The sequence below is a fragment of the Amia ocellicauda genome, chromosome 8 (assembly GCF_036373705.1).
Source record: "Amia ocellicauda isolate fAmiCal2 chromosome 8, fAmiCal2.hap1, whole genome shotgun sequence".
Taxonomy (NCBI): domain Eukaryota; kingdom Metazoa; phylum Chordata; class Actinopteri; order Amiiformes; family Amiidae; genus Amia; species Amia ocellicauda.
The window spans coordinates 27,594,230-27,619,541 of record NC_089857.1 but is presented as its reverse complement, the minus strand read 5'-3'; the positions used below and the strand labels follow the sequence as shown (position 1 = coordinate 27,619,541).

Here is a 25,312-nt window from a genome sequence, read left to right as displayed (position 1 = left end):
TTAGGTTTTCAATTTGAAATTTAATAAAACAAGTCGAATGACTCCTGTGCAAATTAATCAGTTGAAACGTAAGCAAATCAAAACCAATGAAATATGCCCAGGTGCAGTAATCCTAATATTTAATTAATCTGTCTGAATAACTGTCAGAGTACATTACCAATATATTTTGTGAGCTGGAAGAACTAAAATGTCCAAGGCTTACACTAGCAATAACTCGTTTAAGATCATTGTTGTTGTTCCTGCTGCTGCTGCTGCTGTCGGGGGATTAGCCCACCATCCTGTGCGGTGTTGTAGGATCCACAGCTGCTGCACTTCATTCCCAGAACATGGAAAAGCACTGTGCAGTGAGTCTGGCAATCGTTACACATGATCTGAGGAACAGATTTAAGAAAACAGTGTCAAGAAGCGTAAAGAAAAATGCCTTTAAACAGCAGACCTCACAGAATGTGTTAGATCAAGATGGTTGATAAGGCAGTGGAATGGGCAAGGCTCGTCTTTTAAGGTTACCTTCACAGTAACATCCTGATATTCCGGTGGCATTGGTGTATGAGATATTTCTTTATCCAGGTCTTCCCAACAATTGTCCATATTCCACGCCGAATGCATGCACAGTGGACATCGGTATGCACTAAAAAAAAAAACGTATAGTAAGTGACATATAGACCCCTTCAATATGCAGTCTTTAAATTATACCTACATGAAAAGGAAATTATATAAAAATAGACAGAAAGAGAGACAAAAATAATGTATTATTTTAACAAACTGGGAATCATATTGTATATAATCATTTTCTATTTTGTCAATGATTACATACCCTGTTTTACACATGTCATCAAAACAGGTCCTGTGGGGAAAGAAGACAAACCATTAACAGCTAAATCCATTACTATAACATTAATATTAACTTACAATTTTACCAGAAGTTTTACAATTCTTACACTACAGAGATCATAAAAGTTATAAATACACAATGTATACTATGTAAATATCAATTTTATTTGATGTCTGTTTTCTTCCAGATGCATTTTGTTAATTATTAACTGAATTAATTATTAACAGACATAGCATGTTACTTGTTACTTTTTTAATCTTTCCAAGCTAATATTTTTCCAGTGCATCCGTCCATCACAAATAAAAACCAATAAGAATGATGCATAAAACATTATGTACTTAATATATTTAAAAAAGAATAACAAAAACAACATAAGGACACCAATTCTGAGATTCATTCCGTTAAAATTCACAAAACAATGTTTTTGCCGTCGTCAGTCAAATACAGCCAAAACAAAATTAATTTTGGTACCAGGAGAGCATCTTAGTGCAAAATGCTTGGTTCTCAAGTGGTTCCTGAGGACAAATGTAAAGGTCTCCTTAACCTTGGCTTTTAATCTTTGATAAGTGCTGATAAGTGTTTAGCTCCAAGGATCACTGATTCAATAGAATATTTGACAGGACAAACATACTTGTGAAGCAGGTGACCACATGGCAATACATGCGCTCCAATTCTTGATGTGTGAATATCCTAGGGGAACAAAATAAGCACAGAATAAACACATAATACAAATAATATACTCTGCCTTCACATAACACTATCAATTGGCGAGAAGAGAACATCCTTGTTATTAGGAAGAATACCCTGAAGCTCATTCAAATTGGCACTGCGGCTGTACCCTTGAGCAAGGTACTTTACATGGTCAAGTAAAAACACAGCTGTACTAATGGGTAATTGTATGTAAAAATAATGTGATTTATTGTAACAACTGTATGTCATACTGGATAAGGGAGTCTGCTAAGAAATGTAATGTAATAAAGTTCACTGACCCTGTCAAAACTCAACAAACCATCACAGGAAAAAAAATATGATCAGTACTACTTACAACAAATCTGCGCTGTTTAGAGAGGTTACATGCAATCCATGCAACAAGGCACATAGGGGAAATAAAATAAAATCTGAAAACTGTTTAGTTTCCAACACATATTTTGGACAATGTATATTTATTGTAAGATAACATGAAAGCAGGTTTCTTTCCATGTTGAAGAAGACTAGACTGTACTTGTTTAACTCCATCTGCAACAAAATAAGTCAAGACTGATTTGGGAAAACATGGATAAACTTTGGAGACTTGAACAAATAATACCTAAACAAAAAGTCATAAATTACTTTAGATATCTAATCCATGATCTCATATGTAATCTCAAAACATGTCCAACTTAATATGGTTTTGAGATTTGACTGCATGCACAAACCCTGGGAAATTAACCAACAAAAAAGGGAAAAAGAAAAGGGAAAAAAAACTGAATCACTGATAATTTTCTCTGAGACAGAACATCAATAATACGAAACCCAGGGATTTAATACATGCAAGAACGATTACATTAAATGCTCTTGTTACAATAATGATACATAGTTCCTGTTCCTGGTATTGCAGCTCAAAATGTGTCAAGTACTATAGCTATTGTATTAAAAGGTCCACATTATATTGAAAGTGACAAACAAATTATATATAACTACTGAGTTATTACTGTATGCTGTGTTGTCGTTGTAAAGCCACCTTTATGTGTAGGATTCATAGGACTTCAAAGATTAATAACATGGCTTTTAAGGCAGAATAGTTTCATTTATTTATAAAATAGGTTCTGTTGTTCTTAACATTGAAATGATTGAGAAACATTTTATTGAAATTGGGTAAATCCCTAGTTCGTACTAGCTGTGGTTTGCTCTGTTGCTTTACTTAGGCATGCCAAGAAAGAGGAGACACTACCAAGGTTTATTGTTATGATTCATGCCAAACTTAAAAACCTACACAGCAAATGGAAAAATACAGGCACCCCCAGCGTCCTCTTATGTATCACTGACAAACAGGTTTATTAGAGAAAATAATTGTTTTTTAAAAAGTTTTGAAAAATCTTAAATCATAAATTGAATGCTGGACATTTTGCTAATCATCTGGGGTCATAGTCACAAAGATGACTTCAGTCTAAAACTGGTTTAAGATGGATCATAGGACTTGCATCTTATTCACAAAACTGCCCTGGAGGGGGATTAAGTCCTAGTTTGTTCATACAACAGCAATTTTTTCTAACCTGGCTTGACAGATGATACTGAATGATTTATTTAAACATTGCACACACAGCAAATTGGTCCACATTATTATTATTATTATTATTATTATTATTATTATTATATTTATTTATTTGGCAGACGACCTTATCCAGGGCGACTTACAAAACATGTTTCATCGTGTTTACATTTTACATATTTGGAAATATAGAACACTCCATTATCTATAATTACGGTACACTTTAAATTTAGAAAAAAAATATCCTTCAGCTTTGAGAAACAGTTTGACATTTAAGCTTCATAATGCTTAATACAATATTTGGGCAGGATAAAAATCTGTTTCTTGCTGTTGAAAGTGAAAGTCCTAAAAATCCTAATTTCTCGAACAGAAATAAATCTCTAAGGTCTTGGATATACTGTGCATTCTCATTTTCTGAATTATTTAATTGTGAAATATGCTGAATGTTTCTTAACAAAAGAAGCAATTTTCATTCAGGTAGAAATTGGGATGTAAGAAAGAAATGAAGTTAAACTACTTAACCTCAACATACTTACAACTGCAGTTACAAATTATCTTCCAAAGAAACAAAAGGAAAAGCAAAGCAGAATTCCTGTTCAACCACATCCCCCTCTACCAGCTTTGTGAATATGACCCCCAATGTCCTGTCAAATAGGCAATATAAATATATAATATACTTGTGTTTCACTTGACAAAGATGCAAGTCTTATAAAAGTAACTATTACTGAAGATGAAAAAAAAGTTTGCATTACTGGTATACACCAAAATACTGAGACTGTTGCTCTAAGAGGAGTTTACTACAATACACATTGTAACAAAGTAACACCTATTGAAGTTCCAGAGATTCAGCATAAATATAATCAGTCATTATTTGTTGGTATTTCTCAGGACAGGGCCGGTGAAATAAAATATTTAAAAATATAATGATACTGTATGTGATACTTTGGTAATGAACACACCACAATGGAAATATATCAGGGGTGTTGAATAGATTAACATCTAGATACATATACATGTGTGATAATATATTTAATAACATTTATATTTTAAATTTCCCTAAGTATAATAGAGAAAGTGAGTCTCTAAAATCCTATAACCTAAAAATATAAATAAGATGCAAGATGAGCCTTTAGATCTAAAGAACAACTGACAATTAGGTATCCAGGTCATTAGAATTCATCAATTAATTTCACAGGGTCTTACTTAGTTGCTTACCTCCATACAAACAGGGCAGTTCTGTCTGGACACATTTTCAACACACTAAAATAAAGCAAAACAATAATTATAAATGTAAAGAGCTTGTATAACCTTCAGAAATTAAACCAGGAATAACATTCCTGTTGCATACAATTTCTTCTATACTTTTTTTTCTAATTCAAATTAATTGAAAACAAAAACAGCTTTTTCAACTTAATTATACAGGAATTGCAGTGATCTCCAAAGATACAGTACTTTGCAAAAGTTTTAGGCAGGTGTGAAAAAATGCTGTAAAGTAAGAATGCTTTGAAAAATAGACATGTTAATAGACAATATTTATCAATTAACTAAATGCAAAGTGAGTGAACAGAAGAAAAATCTAAATCAAATCCATATTTGGTGTGACCACACTTTGCCTTCAAAACAGCATCAATTCTAATAGGTACACTTGCACAAAGTCAGGGATTTTGTAGGCATATAGTCAGTGTTTGATTAAACAATTACACCAAACAGGTGCATTAATTCAATATGTAGGTTGAAACACAATCATAATACCTGAAACAGAAACAGCTCTGTAGGAGGAATAAAACTGGGTGAGGAACAGCCAAACTCAGCTAACAAGGTGAGGTTGCTGAAGACAGTTTACTGTCAAAAGTCATACACCATGGCAAGACTGAGCACAGCAACAAGACACAAGGTAGTTCTACTGCATCAACAAGGTCTCTCCCAGGCAGAAATTTCAAGGCAGACAAGGGTTTCCAGATGTGCTGTCCAAGCTCTTTTGAAGAAGCACAAAGAAACAAGCAATGTTGAGGACCGTAGACGCAGTGGTCGGCCAAGGAAACTTACTGCAGCAGATGAAAGACACATCATGCTTACTTCCCTTAGCAATCGGAAGATGTCCAGCAGTGCCATCAGCTCAGAGTTGGCAGAAAACAGTGGGACCCTGGTACACCCGACTACTGTCCGGAGAAGTCTGGTCAGAAGTGGCCTTCATGGAAGACTTGTGGCCAAAAAGCCATACCTCCGAAGTGGCAACAAGGCAAGCAACTCAAATATGCACGAAAACACAGGAACTGGGGTGCAGAAAAATGCCAGCAGGTGCTCTGGACTGAAGAGTCAAAATTTGAAATATTTGGCTGTAGCAGAAGGCAGTTTGCTCGCCGAAGGGCTGGAGAGCAGTACATGAATGAGTGTCTGCAGGCAACAGTGAAGCATGGTGGAGCTTCCTCGCAAGTTTGGGGCTGCATTTCATTTGGTCAGAATGAATGGTCTCCTCAATGCTGAGAAGTACAGGCAGATACTTATCCATCATGCAATACCATCAGGGAGGCATCTGATTGGCCCCAAATTTCTACTGCAGCATGACAACGACCCTGGGATTACATGAAGAGAGAAGCAACTGAGGCTGCCTAAATCCACACAAGAACAAGGTTAGTTGTCCAAGATGTTTGGGCCAACCTACGTGCTGAGTTCCTTCAAAAACTGTGTGCAAGTGTACCTAGAAGAATTAATTCTGATTTGAATGTAAAGGTGGTCACACCAAATACTGATTTGATGTAGATTTTTCTTCTGTGCATTTTGTTAATTGATAAATATAATCTATTAACATGTCTATTTTTGAAAGCATTCTTACTTTACAGCATTTTTTCCACACCTGCCTAAAACTTTTGCACAGTACTGTACATGTTAGAAGGTTAGCACTGGACAGTTCCTCTGGGAGGCTGTGCTTAGTAAGGTGGCAACAAGCTTACACAATGGACAAGATTAGCCAACTGGACTTATGCCATTGTAGCCAATTCCTGTAAAAGAATTTATAGAAGGTAATACAAAGAATGTGGATTACTTATGTATGGAGATGGATTACACCAACACATTCTAAATGGAGCTGTAGCATTATGTTGGGTGTATTTTGATAAGAGCATTTTAGCTCTGAGCTGAAGCACTGATCTAAAGAAGACCTCTCCCCCCAAAGTTATCAGATTTCCTGGAACTGGTTTACATCAAAGTGACAGTTTTGGGAGGATGGCACTGAGAATAGGCCAAATAGTTTGGAATCCTGCTGTAAAATGTCTGGGGAAGGGGGCCTGTAGGTAATAAAAACTCTTTGAAATGGACGAGAGCCGAAATCCAGACGCAGAGCTATGAACCCGGGCCAACCGGCATTTCCAAAAGATGACATGGATTGACATCAGTCATAAATCAAGCCCCCATCCAATAGGACACTGGGGGCTGAAACCGAAATCCAATCTCACAAACTCAAGAACCAATCACCTATTGATCTGACAGGCGTATAAAGAACAGTGCACGGTCTCTCTCTCTCTATCTCTCTCTCTCTCTCCTGAACCAGAAACTCGCTGCCACAGCTCAACCTGTAGCTCTGTTGCCCAAACCGGAACCAGAAACCAACCAAGTCTTTGCCGGCAACAGAAGAGTTTCTCGGCACTGGGAGAAGGAGATTGAGTAGGAAGAATTCTTTTAAAGGACTTTATTAAATAAAGAACTTTACAGACTGCGCTGCCCGCCTGTGCCCACCTGATCAGTGGAGTTTTACAGCTGGACAATTGACTAAGTCGACTGAATACGAAAGTGTTCAGTCATTTAAATAGCTATTTGAGTCTTAAAAAACTTGACCGTTGGAACGAACAGGGCCCTGCTTTCCTCAAAGACTTTGTCTTCAAGTAACTACAGTGGAAACCCTGCTTACTAAGAAGATTTTGTGCACAATCTTGGAGCCTTCAAACCAGTGGAAAATCTGTTTAGAAAAGACTCTACATTCGTGAAACCCCAACTTCCAGGTGCATCGACTGAGTGGAAGTTCATGGACAAAGCCGAACCGGACTGCCTTTGTTCCAAACCACACGGACCTCGTGCCGTGTGCTGTTATCTGAGCCCGAAGACAGAGAGGCCTCTCTGCGACGAAGTTCAGATAAGTTTAACAGTTTGGAGTTTGTGATTCAGGACATTTGAGAAATCAATCAGAAATGTTAATCTGTGATTCATAACTCTAGAATGTGTAATATCATTTAGTTTTCTTAAATATAAATATGTGTTGCATTAAATGTTTTGTTGATAATTTTAGAAATAAAATCTGTCAACGCCGAGAAATATCTTCTCATTCCTGTTTAACTGTTTAGTCTGAAATTGACACAAGTTAATAGACACCAGATTATAGGTGGCCCTGCCTATCCTTAATCATTGAATAATAATCAGTTAAGGGAAATTGTGGTAACAAGTAATGATAGGATCTTTCTCGGCACCTAAACGTAAATGAGACTGATATATATATATATATATATATCAATCAAACGAGAAGTTACCTGACATAAATACTAACCTGCGTAGTTATTCAATGTCTGACTAACAATACTAATGAGAGACTCACCTTCGTCTTACTAACCGGTATTGTAGTCAATGTGTTTATAACCTTTTTTGTTTAACGATTTGTGTGATATCATATGCAATCCCATGGTCTTTGATTTGGTCACGGAAGTGATTTGTCTTTGATTTGTTGATCTAGAGTTGAATTTTAATTAGTTTTTCCCTTTTGTATAATTAGTGTAGTGCTACATTTAGTCTTTGTTTTTGAATAAATTTGACAATTTATATCTTTGGAATTGGTGTCTGCGTCCAATTATTACAGAAATTGAGTTCTACAAGATTCCAGGATTCGTGATAAGGTGATACTATAAATTCACTTCTTTAATTGAAATTTATAAGTGTACCTTACGCTACAGAGCTAACGATTATACTATAAATGTGATGTCCTATTTATTGGTCATCTATTACTTTTGTCATGACTATGTTTCTGGGGTGGTGAAGCTCTACCAATTAATTTTGTATTAAATTATTTGCTCCAAATTAATGTAAGCCTGTTAGGAAATTGTTGATCAACAGTGAAACTGGGGATCATTTATAAAATAAAATAAAAAAAAGCTGTACAGTGTTTTCTCATTGACGAAATTAGTATGCTACGACAGTGATGTAATGGCAGTTGATACTGAAGTTTGCCCAACACGTTTCAATCACAGCTCTAACCAGAGAATCATACAGGAGTAGAGATTAATTATTGCTAATTCTACAAAGACATTCTAAAATGGCCTGGACACATTTGTTGGTACCCCTTAGAAAAGGTAATACATAATTGGATTATAGTGATATGCCAAACTAATTTGTTTCTTTAATTAGTATCACACGTCTCCAATCTTGTAATCAGTCATTCAGCCTATTTAAATGGAAGAAAGTATTCACTGTGCCGTTTGGTATCATTGTGTGCACCACACTGAACATGGACCAGAGAAAGCAAAGGAGAGAGTTGTCTGAGGAGATCAGAAAGATAATAATAGACAAGCATGGTAAAGGTAAATGCTACAAGTCCATCTCCAAGCAGCTTGATGTTCCTGTGACAACAATTGCAAATATTATGCGGCCACAAGAGGAAAATCGACCCCAGATTGAACAGAAGGACAGTGCGAATGGCAGAAAAAGAACCAAGGATAACTGCCAAAGAGCTGAACCCCAAGGTGAAGGTACGTAAGTTTCTGATCACACCATCCGTCACTTTTTGAGCAAAAGTTCCCTCCATGGAAGAAGACCCAGGAGGACTCCACATTTGAAAGAAAAACATAAAGAAGCTAGACTGGAATTTGTTAAAATGCATATTGACAAGCCACAGTCCTTGTGGGAGAATGTCCTTTGGACACTGGAGCTATCTGGCAAGTCACATCACATGTTTGCAGACGGAAAAATGAAGCTTTCAAAGAAAAGAACACCATACCTACAGTGAAACATGGAGGAGGCTCGGTTATGTTTTGGGGCTGCTTTGCTGCGCCTGGCACAGGGTGCCTTGAATCTGTGCAGGGCACAATGAAATCAAGACTATCAAGGTATCCTGGAGTATACTGCCGATTGTCAGAAAGCTCTGTCTCAGTCGCAGGTCATGGGTCCTCCAACAGGATAATGACCAAAAACACACAACTCAAAGCACCCAAGAATGGATAAGAACATAACATTGGACTGTTCTGAAGTTGCCTTCTATGAGTCCTGATCTGAATCCTATCGAACATCTATGGAAAGAGCTGAAACTTGTAGTCTGGAGAAGGCACACATCAAACCTGAGACAGCTGGAGCAGTTTGCTCAGGAGGAGTGGGCCAAACTACCTGTTAACAGGTACAGAAGTCTCATTGAGAGCTACAGAAAACATTTGATTGCAGTGATTGCCTCTAAAGGTTGTGCAACAAAATATTAGGTTGAGGGTCCCATCATTTTTGTCCATGCCATTTTCATTTGTTTCATTATTTACAATATTATGTTGAAAAACAAAATCAAAAGCAAAGTCTGATTTCTACTAAATATGGAATAAACAATGGTGGATGCCAATTACTTTTGTCAGTTTCAAGTTATTTCAGAGGAAATTGTGCATTCTTTGTTTTTTGTGGAGGGGTACCAACACATTTGAGCACGTCTGTATAAAAAGGGATATAAGTCACCCTGGATAAGGGCATCAGCTAAGAAATACTATTGTCATCATACTAATAATAGAAGCTGCAGTAAACAGAGCACAATTACAACAGTGAGTGTCTAGCATGTCACCCCGAGGTACACTGACATGACCATGGCTGCGAGGATGCACAGCTCCACATCATGAAGCTTAACACCCAATTTCAACACGAGTGGTCATTTGAAGATACCGAACTAGTGAGCATGTCAAATTGCTACAGGCATTATGTTTGTGTGGGAGCAGTTTTACCGAATAGCACGGTACAATGACAATAGCTGATTCGTTTCTGCTTTATACCATTCCGGCTCCCTTAGAATGCACATCTTCCACGTCAACAAACCAAAAGTGGGAAAACATGGACAAATTGTATTGGTTCTAATAGATGCAAAACTGATCTGCACGTGGACAGAAGAACATACTGTGAGGGAAAAAAGTATTTGATCCCCTGCTGATTTTGTACGTTTGCCCACTGACAAAGAAATGATCAGTCTATAATTTGAATGGTAGGTGTATTTTAACAGTGAGAGACAGAATAACAACAAAAAAATCCAGAAAAACGCATTTCAAAAAAGTTATAAATTGATTTGCATGTTAATGAGGGAAATAAGTATTTGATCCCCTATCAATCAGCAAGATTTATGGCTCCCAGGTGTCTTTTATACAGGTAACGAGCTGAGATTAGGAGCACTCTCTTAAAGCTCGTTACCTGTATAAAAGACACCTGTCCACAGAAGCAATCAATCAATCAGATTCCAAACTCTCCACCATGGCCAAGACCAAAGAGCTGTCCAAGGATGTCAGGGACAAGATTTTAGACCTACACAAGGCTGGAATGGGCTACAAGACCATCGCCAAGCAGCTTGGTGAGAAGGTGACAACAGTTGGTGCGATTATTCGCAAATGGAAGAAACACAAAATAACTGACAATCTCCCTCGGTCTCGGGCTCCATGCAAGATCTCACCTCGTGGAGTTTCAATGATCATGAGAACGGTGAGGAATCAGCCCAAAACTACACGGGAGGATCTTGTTAATGATCTCAAGGCAGCTGGGGCCATAGTCACCAAGAAAACAATTGGTAACACACTACGCCGTGAAGGACTGAAATCCTGCAGCGCCCGCAAGGTCCCCCTGCTCAAGAAAGCACATGTATAGGGCCAATGAACATCTGAATGATTCAGAGTAGAACTGGGTGAAAGTGTTGTGGTCAGATGAGACCAAAATCGAGCAAAAGTACCATCAAATCTTGGGTGAGAACCTCCTTCCCTCAGCCAGGGCATTGAAAATGGGTCGTGGGTGGGTATTCCAGCAAGACAATGACCCAAAACACACAGCCAAGGCAACAAAGGAGTGGAGTGGCCTAGCCAGTTTCCAGACCTTAATCCCATAGAAAATCTGTGGAGGGAGCTCAAGGTTCAAGTTGCCAAACGTCGGCCTCGAAACCTTAATGACTTGGAGAGGATCTGCAAAGAGGAGTGGGACAAAATCCCTCCTGAGATGTGTGCAAACCTGGTGGCTACAAGAAACGTCTGACCTCTGTGATTGCCAAAAAGGGTTTTGCCACCAAGTACTAAGTCGAAGGGGTCAAATACTTATTTCCCTCATTAACATGCAAATCAATGTATAACTTTTTTGAAATGCATTTTTCTGGATTTGTTTGTTGTTATTCTGTCTCTCACTGTTAAAATACACCTACCATTAAAATTATAGACTGATAATTTCTTTGTCAGTGGGCAAACGTACAAAATCAGCAGGGGATCAAATACTTTATTCCCTCACAGTATATGCCTACACAGCTCCAATACGGTTTGTAATTTTTCCACATAAAGGCTGAGAAATAAACTGCAGAACAGGTCTTTTTAGATTCTAAAATATAGATTCGGAACAATGTGCATGTAAAGAGGGCCCATACACATTGGTGGCCACGTGGAATGGCTGCACAATATACCTTAGTTTATTGACAATGTGTCAGTTAATAAACAGTCACCCTGCCTGCCTGTTCTTCAGCTTTTATAATCTAAAATAAATACGCTGTATTTACTATCCCTAGATTGAATATCTCAGTGACTCTGCAGCAGAATACTTAATTTCATTTCATTAGCATTACATTGCCAAACATAGATTACAGCTAAGAAAGAGAAGGATGAAGTTAAAAAGAAAAGTAAAATACCTTATGATTTCCCTGTAGGTCACTGGCTAAGCAGAGATTGCATTTCTGACAGTGAAAGTACTTTTCCCTTGGGCCAATCCTAGAACAGAAAAACATGTTTGCAAACAATACTTTAAACGTTTTAAAACATTTATCTAAACATAATTCAACTACAAATATGTACTATTTGAAACTTGCAATATTAAAAAGTACATAACATGGTGTAATGCTGATGGCCATAGGATGCTCTAGAGCATTAATGTCAGATTTGATTTGAATTCTTTGTTGAAAAAGAATGCTGGCATAATCCCCTCTTTTGTATGATGAAAAAAAAAACCATTCATACAAGTATAGCTTTTGAAACACCCAGGTTAGAATGGACACTAAAAATAGTAATTTCCTCACTAACCCCCTGTTCAGGTCTCAACAAGTTAAAATAGGACACACATCTGCAACACCTCTCTTTCACAGCCTGTTCAACCAGCATGAGGGGAAATAGAAAGTCTTGTGCCCAGTATCCAATCAGAGAAAAGAAGGAAAATGAGACAAGCTTGCCAAATGTTAAAACCACCCACACCTGACCTTTAATTTGATTAATATTAACTTGAAAACCATGTTGTTAATGAACTTAGAAGGAATTTCATCAAGGCAATTTAGACCATGTGTTCTAGGAATTCATTCCTACCTACATATCCCGCACTGTTCACAATGATACTGCTTCTTGTCTTTGTCAAACAAGTGACAGACATCACAGTAATATTCACCAAATTTGATGCCACACTCTTCACATGTCTGCTGTGCCTAAGGGAGAAAAGCAACATGCAAAACCAGAAATATTCAGGTTGTTTCGTACGATATTTGCATTTCTGTATGTAGAAATCACCATTATAGACTGCGCAAAGCAAAGCATTTTCACAATATGTGAGACTCCAAGATGACAGTCCTGTCTAAAGCAAACTGATGTACAAAGTGATAAATGCATCATCGCCTTCTAACAAAGGTTAGAGTGGTACTGGATGGGTTAACTATGCAATATAAGTTTAAGAATGCCTGTTGGAAGTTGTACTGATAGCATGTAACTCAAGAAAGGTGGGAAGTCATTTGGTTACAATACACACAATTTGAGTTTGGAAAACCTGAATAGTGGCTTACATCACAACTACCCACAATTACTAAAATCCCCTCTAAATAGTAGACCAAGGACACCTGCACAGGACCGGTATTTTTCTATGGGTCAGGGACTGCAAAACTGGCTAATGTACCCAAAGTAACTGATCAAACATTCTTTCACTTGCTATGCAAATTGTACATAATCATAAGTTATTTCTGCATCTTACCTTTTGGACTTTCTTGCACACGGAGCATTTGACGACTTGCACCTGAAAGCGATCCAGATTATGTTGTTCTTCAGCGTCATGACAGAGGCGACACACGTAAAACTTGCCACAGCATGGAGCCTGTGAAAGCAGGTATTCTATTAAAAAATGTGTATGACAAGAGGAGTCAAAGAATACTGAGCATTTCCCCACAGCATGTGCACAAAACTAATATACATGGGTCCTTTTACCAACAGTGTGCCTTTTGGACCTTTATTTTATAAATCAATGTGTATTCATGAAACAAATAATAATAATATAATCGGATTAATAAAACAGAGGGGGTTCTCTCTGGTAACAGGGTTGACAATGTAGGGAAATCATTTTGTTTAATGTTTAATTATCAATATACACAATTTGCTAGTCCAAAAACAATGTATACAGCTGTGCTATAGGATGACATTGACATTTTAAAACTACAAGTTTTACTGTAATTACATTACATTGCTGAAGACCAATAAGGACTTTGCAGAATGCGGATTCTTCCTTCAAAAACACATTTATTTCTTGGTGTACATAGGAGATGCTGAATTGTGGGACAAAGTTGTTGAAAGGTACAGATCAGAGGATGAGTATAATATATCACAGGCCTTGAATATCCCTTGGAGCACGGTCAGGACGATTATTAAGAAGTGGATGGTGAATGGCACCACCGAGAAGGAGAAAAAAAAAAAGTGAAAAAGTTCAAGGGGGTAGACTATCTATAGACCCTGTATGTGTACTGTATTTAGTTTATTTAATTGAAGAATGTGGATTGTGATAAAAGTATATATACATGGTTTTCTAGTATTGTAATGATCTTAATAAGCAATGTATTTAACAATTCAAGCAGTGCCCCTCATTACTGTCATTCTGGAGTAACTGGCTGTAACTTTCAATTTTATTCCTTCAAACCATTTCCTAACAAACAGCCTATATTACCAGAAGTAATCTACTGTAAACCTGCACGTTCAGAAGTGTTGTTCATGGGAATAACTGGCACAAAATTAGCAGTGCAAAATAAAGATGGACTAAACTGGACTTTCCTTTCTCCTCATGTGTGTGTGACTCAAGTTTCCCTGGCATCTCCCACAGCCACCACAGGACGTCCCTGCACTACAGAAGAGCTGCATGTGTCTAGGATCTGTTTCCCCCATGATGTCTACTTTTAGAAGTAGTAAACATGTTGTTTTTGTTGTTGTTTTTTTTGTATATGATCTGAGCCAACAAACCCGCCTGCTGCTCTTTTTCCAGCATCTTCTCGGTTGTCGAAGATTGGATTTTTAATTGTTAATTGAAATTCACGCTACAGGAAAGCCACCAATGTGTTTAATGTACACGGGCAGATATCAAGACTATCTCACTATTACCGACCGACTTCATCTCTCAATCATAAATGCTACACTGTCGCCTTAATATTTCATCCAGTGAAATGATGACATGCGAAACCTAATCACATTCCGGATAAATACCGCGTTTTTACATGTCAACTGACAGCTGAACTACCAATGCTTTATTCAACCTTTATATATATATAGATTCGTTAATGTAACTAAAACAATATTATTATAGCATTGATCTATACTACATAGAGTCCTACTGAGTTAGTATTAGTAACCAGGAACTGTGAATGTGATTTCTAGGCAATTTTTGGAGACGTACAATTTACCTCAGACAGCCACAGGTTAGCGAGCACTTGGTCCTACACGCAAACTACCTTTCCCACGTTTCCCAAAGTGATATTTTTGAAACGAGTTGTTAACTAATACATAATAGAGCTACATAACCAACGCAATAAGAAACAAATAAGTGTCTTACTTTCAGCAAGCAGCTGCGCACATAATGCTCGCATCCAAACGCAGAGGCGGCCATTTTCACTGTGGTGTTTCACGCACGCATGTCCCCTCTGTTGAGGTAAAACACGTCAAGTAAGCAAGAGAGGGATTGTTTTTAATGGAGCACCGGGCGTAAAAGAAGAAGATGGTGTGTATGTTATATATGTGCATATGTTTTTTGGACTACCCAGCCTGATTTCTCTAAATATATTTGCTATCGTTTCTAAATATTCCACACATAATTGTTGCTAGTGAAATACTATATATATGGACAATGTATCTTTTTGCAATTGCTCCTGCCAAGCCACCAGTACCGCAGCTATGCAGTAACTTCAGTATCATGTCAAACATATTTATTATATTCTTTGGACAGACTGGTCACTAGTGTGGACTCCAAAACTGGACAACAATACCCAATACAAACATACAATATGTGTTCCCTATTCCTAAAGACATGGAAGGATTTGGGGTTAATTTGCTTTTAAAATGTTTTCGAGAGATCGGGATTAGTTTGGTGCAATTTTAATATACTCAACTCAATTTCAATTTCCAGTTGAATTTCTAAAATATTTCAGCATTTTAATAAAAAATAACACATTTTCATCTGTATTTATTAAACACAGTTTCTGTATTTACACAGGGTACAGTGTCTGAGTGGAAATCTACAGTTTAAATACAATTTGAAATTAGCATTTCCAATTATTTCAACTAGTGCTTTTGCCCAGATTAAATCAAAGCTTTCACCCACACACCAATTTAAAATTACAATCCCTGTGCTTGATTGTAGGTTTCCATTGGGTAGAAACAAGAACCTTCTGGCAAACAAAAAGACACCATCAAGTATTGGGTTTGTAATGTATAATTGGTGGGTGGAACTAACTTTTGATATAATGCAGACTATTATTGACATTTTTCAAGCCAATGTAATGGAAAAGTTATTTGCTTGGAGTCCCTATAAAAAGCATCCAATCACTTCTCATTTTAATGATTCTGGCATAGAATGCACATTATGCCATGAAGTTTTGCCATATATGTGTGTGTGCTTTTAAAGAGAAGAATAATTAACCCTTGCATAATTTAAAATCCAAACACTGCAAGGGTGAGTTTGATATGAGAGATTTTTATGTATTTACTTTCTTTGCAGTAACTGGTCTCATCATCAAATTTTGTGTTGGTAAATAGAAGTGTGCCTGCACAAACGACCTAAACATTAACCATAGAAACTAGTTGTTGGCAACATCAGCTAAAATCTATAATAAATGTATGGGCTTTGCTAAATGTAGTATTTGTATATTTACATATTTATTTTTTATAATCACAAAGAACTAACTATATTGGAGCTTTGCGCCTATACTTAAAGACTGGGAAATTACATGTATGTGCAAACTCACATTTTAAAGGCCATCTTGTATATTAACTTTGAAATAAATTTTACATTCAATGTTTCTGTCTACAAAAATCCCCAAAGGACAAAAGAAGGGCATTGGCATAGGTTTGACAGTTTGCTATAATTTGTTTATAACCCAGCAAGCACAACTTATTTTCAGTCTCAGGCATAATTTTGTATGAAGTCATGTCAAATTCACCTGAGGGAATAATTGTGTGAATTGTGTAAAAATACCTTTGTGCAATGAAAGAAAGATTTTGTTATTAAAGATTTTTGTACATTACAGTTTGGGTACCATTAAGTTAAATTAATTATTTGCTTAACTTAATTGTTTATATTTTATAGTTATGGCAAAATAATAAATCCACATTAGAAGCTGCGGGTTCTTGTTCAACTTGTTTGAAGGATCAGATAGTTCTTCAAAGGAAGTATTATTTGTGATGACTTTAAAAAATAAACAATTAAGTTAAGCAAATAATGGTTCCACTTAATGGTACCCAAACTGTAAAGTAAGGCAGTAGTGTGGAGTAGTGGTCAGGGCTCTGTACTCAGGAGTGGAGGGTTATGGGTTTACTCCCAGGTGGGGGCACTGCTGTACCCTTGAGCAAGGAGCTTTACCTAGATTGCTCCAGTAAATGCCCAGCTGTATAAATGGGTACTTGTAAAACAAACAAAAAAATTGATATCTTGTAACAATTGTAAGTCACCGTGGATAAGGGTGTCTGCTAAGAATTTGAGTAATAAAGTAACAATATCTTCAATCTGTGTCTTATTGAAGCATTTGTTTGATGAAACAGAAAGCATTGAGATCGATGCCATGTGGCTTCACACAGGAAAGACATGTGAAAGAAATGCAAATTGCTCTTCGTGGAATATTTATGTCCCTGATGTAGACTTTGAAAACTTAACAAAGCACGTCTAGGAATTCCATTCGTTAATTTAAACTCATTATTGATACTCAAACAACCACTTTTAAGAAAAAAAAAACACATTTTTATTTAATTAGAAATCATGATACAAAATGCAATACAAAATTGTAAAAAATAGCAACATTTCGTTATTTATTGTGCAACAAACAAAATATCCATTACTACTGTATGCCCGGTACAGGACTGATTTGTAATGAGGATTGCAGTAAATGGGCCAGTGGGGCCTTTTTCATAGTAACCTGCTACAATGATGAAATGTAAGGGAGCATTTCACAAAGGTGCACCGTGTTAAACATTGGCTTCCATCAATGTCGATGTGTTAGAATATTATTTGACCAGCACAGGGTTATTGTCTGCGTTGGTGGTGGCCTCCACAGAAGCACTCTCTGAGCTCTCGGAGGTCTGATTGCTGTTGCTGTCGTCCGCCGGAGATGCTGTCGACTCCTCACTGCTTTGCTGGCTGCTGTCGGTCTCGTCGCTGGTGCTGTCGGTCCCCTCGGCGCTCTCATCTCCCTGGCTGGCGGTGCTGTCTGTGCTCTGATCGCTGCTTTGTGGAATGACCGCTTGGCGGACTTGGGGTGCTTCTGCGTTGGCAGAGTCCAGGCCTTGGCTTTCGACCTCTGGAGTGCTGGTGTCCTCGTCCAAATCATCACTTGTTTGTACGGCCTGCAAGGAAAGGCAAAGACAGCTGTTAGAGCGACATGTTTCTGCTTCATAAAATGAAACAAGGATTGCCAATGCACTTTTTCCCCTTTCTAACCAAACCTTGTGATGTAATCTTGTTATGAAAGTTCATGGTTTTCTTTTTTCAGTGGTTATTTTTTATTTTAGCCTGTTCAATTCTTTCTTTCTTTCTTTTTTTGTATAATGTAAATCAAGGTTCCTACATCATGCTCTTTTAATATCTGATCCGGTAAAGGCATCATAACTTTTACAAAGGCACACAAACACAGCTGATACTAACTCTAGTACTGCTCCCAATAGATTTATGTCTCAGCTTTTAATAAAGCATTACTGTGGAGCTGTTCCTGTGATACTTACAGAACTTAAAGGAGATGACATAAGTGCAACTGTGATGTAATTGTATTTGGCACTTGTAACTCTCCTGGGCTGGAGAGGACTGAGTGGTTTTGTTTTATTGTCTGACATGTCTGACATATGTGTCTAGTAGATGTATACAATAGACTATCTGAATCTGTGCTTAGAGTATCTGCTTGCCCTGCTGGCATTTGAAGAAGAATGGCTGTGGGTGGTACTGGAAAAATCACCAAGGATTTTGGCCATGTCTGTAAGTTGCTATTGGCAGATTGCATTGAAACTAGCTTTGTTGTGTATGTGTGCGAACAATGAGGCTTGATTCAAGTTGATTTAAAATAAAAAATAATTCCAGTTTCTTAGGTTTAATAATGAAATATCCTTTGTAAATAAATTGCACACCAACTCCTTCAGGTAATTATCATAAATACAGGTGCTGTGCTACCTCCAGCATTAGATTTCATTTGGACTGCATATACTTTTGATCCATTGGAGTTACAAGGTGATTTTTAAAGTCTGTTTTCGGTACTGGAGGGATCCAGCTTTCAAGAAATCACACAGAACTGGGAACAGTCATTAAAATTGTTCTTTTAAGACAATTAGTTGAACTCAGTACTTAAGAGGGGGGGACCCCCATATTAGAGCATAAATTGCTCACTAAGTAACATGGTAAATATGAAAAAAGTGAAATGTAATTCATATATGTTTTAATTTACCATTTGTTTTGGCAGTATAGCTGGGGTTAATTAGTTAAACTGCTGTTAATCTGCTGATTTCAGAACAGCAAAAACACTTTGAAACTATTGATGTAGAATTCAGATAATGACTTTTGCATTTTTATAAAAAACAAACAAATGAATACATGATTAGACAATTACAAATTACCTTAAATACTTTCAGGTCCTTGTCAATGGCATTTTCATCCTTGCTGTTGGAAGGAGACTTCACTTGTTTCTTCCCTGCCAGATTCTTACTGACCAGATTCAGGCTTTCTTCCACTTTAGACACATAGATCTTGTGAAGAGTGGGTTCTATTTTGTTACTCTTGAGGAACTTCATAGACTTGTAGGAATCTTCATAGTATCCAAGGCTGTCGCCCCTGCCTGTGTCGATGATTGGTGGAATGGTCAGCTCAGTTGGAGGCTCTGGTGTTACAATTTCAGCAGTTGTGGCCTCTGTTGAGTCAGACTCATTACTGTCATCTGCTTCTTCTGTGTCCTGTTGAGAGATTTTTTTATAATAAAGGTCATCTTAATAATTTCTGTAGTATTATTTTGACTTTTCTGTACTTTTCTTTGGTAAAGTATATTAAAGTGACACTAACTTCAGAATGCAGTTTCCCATACATTTCTATGAACTCTTTGCTTTTGAAATCAGCAAAACAGCTCTGAACATATTTAGTGTAAACAATGCTATCTGAGAAACTCTTAATTTCAGAAATGTTTCGTTTTTCTGCCTTAAGTGTTTACCATACTCTTCTCCAGCAGGATGTCAGAGATGAGTGGAAACAAACTAGACAGAAAATAAGTCAAACTAGCTTTTTATCTATGCATTTTTTATATTTTACTGCAACATAAAATGCCTTTCTATGATAAAACCCTTAATTTTAGAGTACATTTTCACATATATATATATCATTAGTGTGCCCGGCGATGGACTGGCGTCCCATCCTGGGTTTATTCCTGCCTTGCACCTTATGCCTGCTGGGATCAGCTCCGGCTTCCACGCAACCCTCACCAGGATAAGTGGTTTCGAAAATGGATGGATGGATGGATATCATTGGTGTAGAACTACAGTAATCTGTTCCATTGAAGCTTGTGAATATAACCTGAACTTACATTATCCTCCTCAGTGATGGAGCTGTCAATACTGTCAGTGCTGTCTGTGCTCTCATTAGATGCTGCCTCTGGCTCCTGAAACAAGAAAGAGTATGTAAGTTGCAACACAAAACAACTGAATTTTAATGCAATTGTTGTTTCTTGTTAAATAAATACTATGTTAGTTTAGTTCTAATAAGAAATGTTTTCAATTTGCTTCAAAATCTTGAAAAATGTTTCCTTATATTTAAGTAATCTTACCTTAGAGCTATCAGAACTCTCATCTGATTCAACTGCAAGACCCTGAAAATGTATTATAACAAAAATCAAATTATGATACAGTAATTGTGTTGCAATATTGTTTTAATTAGCAGCAGCAGTTCAATACCAAAGGGTAAACAAAATAAACATAAAAATACCATGCTTCAGTACAAATTTAAAAACCTCAGACAGATAGTATTTTGATGGGATTCTATTTTTGATGTTTTAAATACATTTCATTTTTTATGTTCCGTTACACCAAAAATTCAAATATACTCTAAATGATTAAATGTGAGCACAGGCCAAGGGTTTTGTTGCATTTTTGTTTACTTTAGTCTTTTTTTAACTGTAACTTGTTGTTCAGGGTTGTTTATTTAGTCTTATGTTATGTAGAATTCATATTGTATCTATTTTGACAAAGTTGGTAATGTGGCAATGGGGAGGTGTGGCTCAATGCCTTTCTTACCTGTGGAGGCACTGCCTGTAGTGCTGGTTGTTCCTTCAGTTGTTTTTGGCCTCGGTTTCTGTTGAAGCCCTGTATGTCATAAAGGCAAAGATCATTAACTTGATAACTATTCAAAGGGAGCACATCAATTCGTCCCCGACAATTCGTCCCCGTGATAATTGGTCCCCGCGTCAATTCGCCCCTATAACAATTCATCCCCACGACAATTCACCCCATCATTATACTGTCATTGTGTGAAGTCACCCTAAAAGCTGGTATTTAGAACAAAAGGTGCTACCTGCTCTTCCTGGTGGGGAATTTATATACCATTTTCATAAGTAATAAATAATTTTCATAAGTAATAATCAAATTCCAAAATATAGCTGATAACAGGTTCTCATCCAGTATAAACGGTACATTTTATTCAGTATAGACATTTATTTATTAAAAACAAAGTTCCTACCTGCTCTTCTTCAGAGCTGTCCACTTTCAGTTTACCAGAGGAGCGACGCATCTAAAATATAATACTTAACATTAGGAACTCAATCAAGTCAACAATAGTGTGTTGATGGAATTGGAATTGGCATTCATTTGGAATTGGAATTGGAATTCATTCAGTTTAAAAAATAAATATGAGAAACAAATCATGAAAATATGAAATACTCACAGGCAGACAATAGGCTGTGCCCAGGAGAAGAAGTAATACCACTGAAGTTTTCATTTTCCAGAATTTCACCTAACAGATAAAATATTTTACAAAAGCTTGTTTTAATGATCATGTTCTTATATATTGTTCCACATGGAGATCATCTGAACATCAACTGCCTTATACAACAACTGACAAAATAATACAAATAAATTAGAATAGTTAGACTCTGTTTGTGATAGGTTAACCTCTGTGGTTTGGGTGCAAATGTAGCTATGGTTACATTTGAGCAGTTCAGTTGTAGTGAAGTAGAACTGGAATCTTCAAAATCAAAGTATATTAAAGGTCTAGCACCATATGACCACTGTATATCTTATAAGAAAAGCACTGCTTCTGGTGTCTGTGAATTTCTTCTGGCAGTCATTAAGCTCAGCATTCCATGGGTTTCCATGCTTCAAGACTAATTATACCTTTTCATTATTGCCATCCTGTAGAATGAGAGTTTAATTGATTCCTCTGATTTCACTCATGTTGAAGTAGGATAGTGTGTGGCTCTCACATGAATTGTTTGAAAACAAGGAATAAGCTGACTTGAATAGCCCAGCTATACAAGAATTTTGTTCAAATTCATAGCAACACCAATGTCCAGGAAATGATACATTCCAAAATAATTTTTCCTTCTACTTTCTTAAGAATTAATACTGTAAATCGGTTTTATTTTAAATATATGATTCACCTTTTGGTAACATATTTGCTGTGCTTCAGCTTGACAATTATATTGCTATTGCAAATCAAACTGTTATGTGATTTGGGTAAGTGCATTGTGTTGGGTATAACTAGGTGTTTAGTTTTTGTATTTCCAATAGGGAAAACTCTTTAATTTAATTTTTTATTTGTCCTTTGCTAGTGCTAGGACTTGTATAGGGCAGTAGTTCCCAATCTGGGTCCTGAGGAACCAATGTCCTGCTAGATTTTGTTCCAGATCTGTGTTTCTTAATTGAACTAATAATGGGCTGAATCCAAGTTCATTTTAAACCATTGCAAATTAAGCAAATTATTTGTTCAATTAAGGTTTCAATTAATAGACAGTGCAGTATAATCAAAAAACAGCAGTGGGTCCCTAGGACCAGGGTTGGGAACCACTGGTATAGGGAGTCAATTTAAAAGAATACATGTAATCCATGCTTATTGGTAAAGTGTTATGAACTGAAGCCTTTTCAGTATTAAAGCACTTCCCAAGTCAGAAGTCTTTCCAGAACTAGTTTATTACATTTCCAGCATGTCACAAAGCAGTCAGCATCAAATAACATATTCAAATTTGATCTGCTTTGTTTGCCACCTCCAACATTTATTTTATATATAAATCCATGTATTAGGAAAATGCATATGGCAGAAACTACTTATTTAACTTAGATGGTCACACATAATACTACTAAATAACAAAATGTACAGAATTCAAAGACATGGAAAAATGTACCCAAAATATAAATCAGTTATTATTTATTTTTCAAAATAGACCTAATTGAAGAAGGAAAACAAATTTAAAACATTGATATAATGCAGCTTCTCATTACCCTAGCTACTACTACTACTACTACTACTACTACTAATAATAATAATAATAATAATAATAATAATAATAATAATAATAAAACCATAATGTTCATATATATATATATATATATTGTATAGAAACAGCAATAAAAGGTACTCTGTACTTTACCTCAACTTCTTCTTGGAAGGTAAATGCAGTCACTTGTTTCAGAACTTGAAAGGTTACACAGTCACTGAACAAAACAACAAAACTTTGTAAAACTTTTTGTGTGTGCCAGAAAATGTTCAATTTCTCTGCTTCAGTGTTGTCAGTGTCTGCATGTTGGCTTTTAAACTCTGCTTCAGACACAGTCAGCCAATAGCTGAGAAGGCTGTGATGTCATGAGGTTTACCACTTGTGTCCCACCTTTTTTCTCCCACACTTCCTGTGGTTATTGTGGCAAGTCAATGCAAACATTCACCAATTGGTACAACATGTGCAAAAACATGATCTATCATTTGTTGTTATTGTCAGTGTTCTATGGAGGCTTTTTACATGTATATGTCTTTTCTGTATGCTCATCTTACTCCAGCTTACTAGTGAAAGAGAAAATAAATTTCCCCAAATCCCTACAGCTTTTGCTACCACAGTTCCAATTGTACAGTCCACTCTCACTACAATGTGTGCTGCCACAGACAATCATTAAAGTATCTCATGGCAATTAAGGGCCATTATGAAGACCTGCAATTCTTTCTGAATCTGGAACATGTAACCAAAGTATTGGGTCTTCACTGTCTGTAATGTGAATTATGTATGGGGGATTTTTTTGTTGCCATTTTGATATTAATCTTTTGGTTATGTCTGCCAAAGAAAAGAAAAGAAGAAAATTGAACTGATGTTATACTTATATTGCAACACAAAACAAACAAGATATATAATCTCGGCTATTTTGGCTTGAAGAAAGGCTTTCTCAGAGCCAGGCACCATGGATGGATAATGCATTTTTGGGGCTCCTGAGTGGCTCAGCTAGTAAATGAAGAAGGGAAATATAATTTTGATTGAATGTGCAGAACATATTTTAACAAAGCATTTATGACAGTTTTATTTTGAAGGGTCTGGAAATACACAGACACGTATGTTCCTGCCTCAGTTTATTGGAAAGTGTGGCATTTACTCTCACTGTTTGATCAGGCAATATTTTCTTATAATTCAGGTAGATAGTTATATGAAAAAGTGTCTTCACATTTCAAATTATTTAATTACAATAAAATGAATTAACTTAATATATATATATATATCAACTGTCAACAATATATATATATATATATATATATATATATATATATATATTGTTGACAGTCTAAACAGTATATCATCTTTATATCTGATATAAATTTACTTCTGTTCTTGGGATAAAAGGAGATTTCTAGACAGACTAAATTCCCTGACTGGTAAATTAAATATAATATAACAGCTAGTTACTTCAGGTAGTATTTTGGGGGATTTTCAAAACAACACATTCCACTTAAGGCAACAATAAAATTGTCTACATTCCAGTTTACACCTTTATTATGTTATGTTGTAGAACACTGTAATTATCATATTTTTTTCATAGCAAAAATATTTTAAATAACTCAATATCTCACACTATATTTGTGAATAGACAAGAGATGGAGTCATGGCTTATTGCGCTGGATGTTGTATTAACGTGATGCCTTTTTCTAAAAGTTTGCTCTGTGGTCTGGTGTAAAAACATGTTTCTCCCACCAGGAGAAGAAGGATGTAGAAAAACATTTATTTATTTAATTTACCCAAGGATGCAGACTGTGGGTGATTCACAAACACACACACACACACACACACACACACACACACACACACACACATATATATATATATATATATATATATATATATATATATATGCACATGTATTTGATTAATTTATGTAGCTCTATCCAAGCTATAGTATGCATTCAACACTCTGGGCATTGACTTCAATCAGATTCTGGATTCCCTTGTTTGGCTGTTTTAACAAATACTCTACAACTATTTTGGAACTATCAAAATACAATGAATGCAATTTTCAATGTCCCAGCTTGCCAGGTTCTATATATACCTATTGCATAGTGCTCCCCATTTT

At 36.4% G+C, this 25,312-nt stretch overlaps 2 protein-coding genes across 2 annotated transcripts; both read right to left on the bottom strand.

Moving 5' to 3' along the window:
* rchy1 (ring finger and CHY zinc finger domain containing 1) lies at positions 1–15,207 on the bottom strand. Its single transcript, XM_066710891.1, has 9 exons — positions 15,099–15,207; positions 13,263–13,382; positions 12,611–12,726; positions 11,947–12,025; positions 4,296–4,340; positions 1,464–1,522; positions 815–844; positions 508–628; positions 1–371 (listed from the first exon to the last, which is right to left on the bottom strand). The coding sequence occupies exons 1-9, from the start codon at positions 15,150–15,152 to the stop codon at positions 225–227; spliced, it is 771 nt and encodes a 256-aa protein (XP_066566988.1). The 5' UTR covers positions 15,153–15,207; the 3' UTR covers positions 1–224.
* A 2,265-nt stretch (positions 15,208–17,472) lies between these two features.
* spp1 (secreted phosphoprotein 1) lies at positions 17,473–23,495 on the bottom strand. Its single transcript, XM_066710890.1, has 8 exons — positions 23,359–23,495; positions 21,657–21,725; positions 21,453–21,503; positions 21,011–21,079; positions 20,545–20,586; positions 20,305–20,379; positions 19,352–19,684; positions 17,473–18,097 (listed from the first exon to the last, which is right to left on the bottom strand). Exons 2-8 carry the CDS (start codon positions 21,708–21,710, stop codon positions 17,759–17,761), a joined length of 963 nt encoding a protein of 320 aa, XP_066566987.1. The 5' UTR covers positions 21,711–21,725; positions 23,359–23,495; the 3' UTR covers positions 17,473–17,758.
* Positions 23,496–25,312: the final 1,817 nt, after the last annotated feature.

Coding starts and splice junctions, on each gene's coding strand:
- rchy1 (XM_066710891.1), bottom strand. CDS start 15,152: ATGGCCGCCTCTGCGTTTGGATGCGAGCATTATGTGCGCAGCTGCTTG. Junction 4,341..11,946: donor ACCTACAGGGAAATCATAAG/GTATTTTACTTT, acceptor GCTTTATTTTAG/TGTGTTGAAAATGTGTCCAG. Junction 372..507: donor ATCAGGATGTTACTGTGAAG/GTAACCTTAAAA, acceptor TCTGTTCCTCAG/ATCATGTGTAACGATTGCCA.
- spp1 (XM_066710890.1), bottom strand. CDS start 21,710: ATGAAAACTTCAGTGGTATTACTTCTTCTCCTGGGCACAGCCTATTGT. Junction 21,504..21,656: donor GCACAGCCTATTGTCTGCCT/GTGAGTATTTCA, acceptor ATTATATTTTAG/ATGCGTCGCTCCTCTGGTAA. Junction 19,685..20,304: donor CCATCACTGAGGAGGATAAT/GTAAGTTCAGGT, acceptor ATCTCTCAACAG/GACACAGAAGAAGCAGATGA.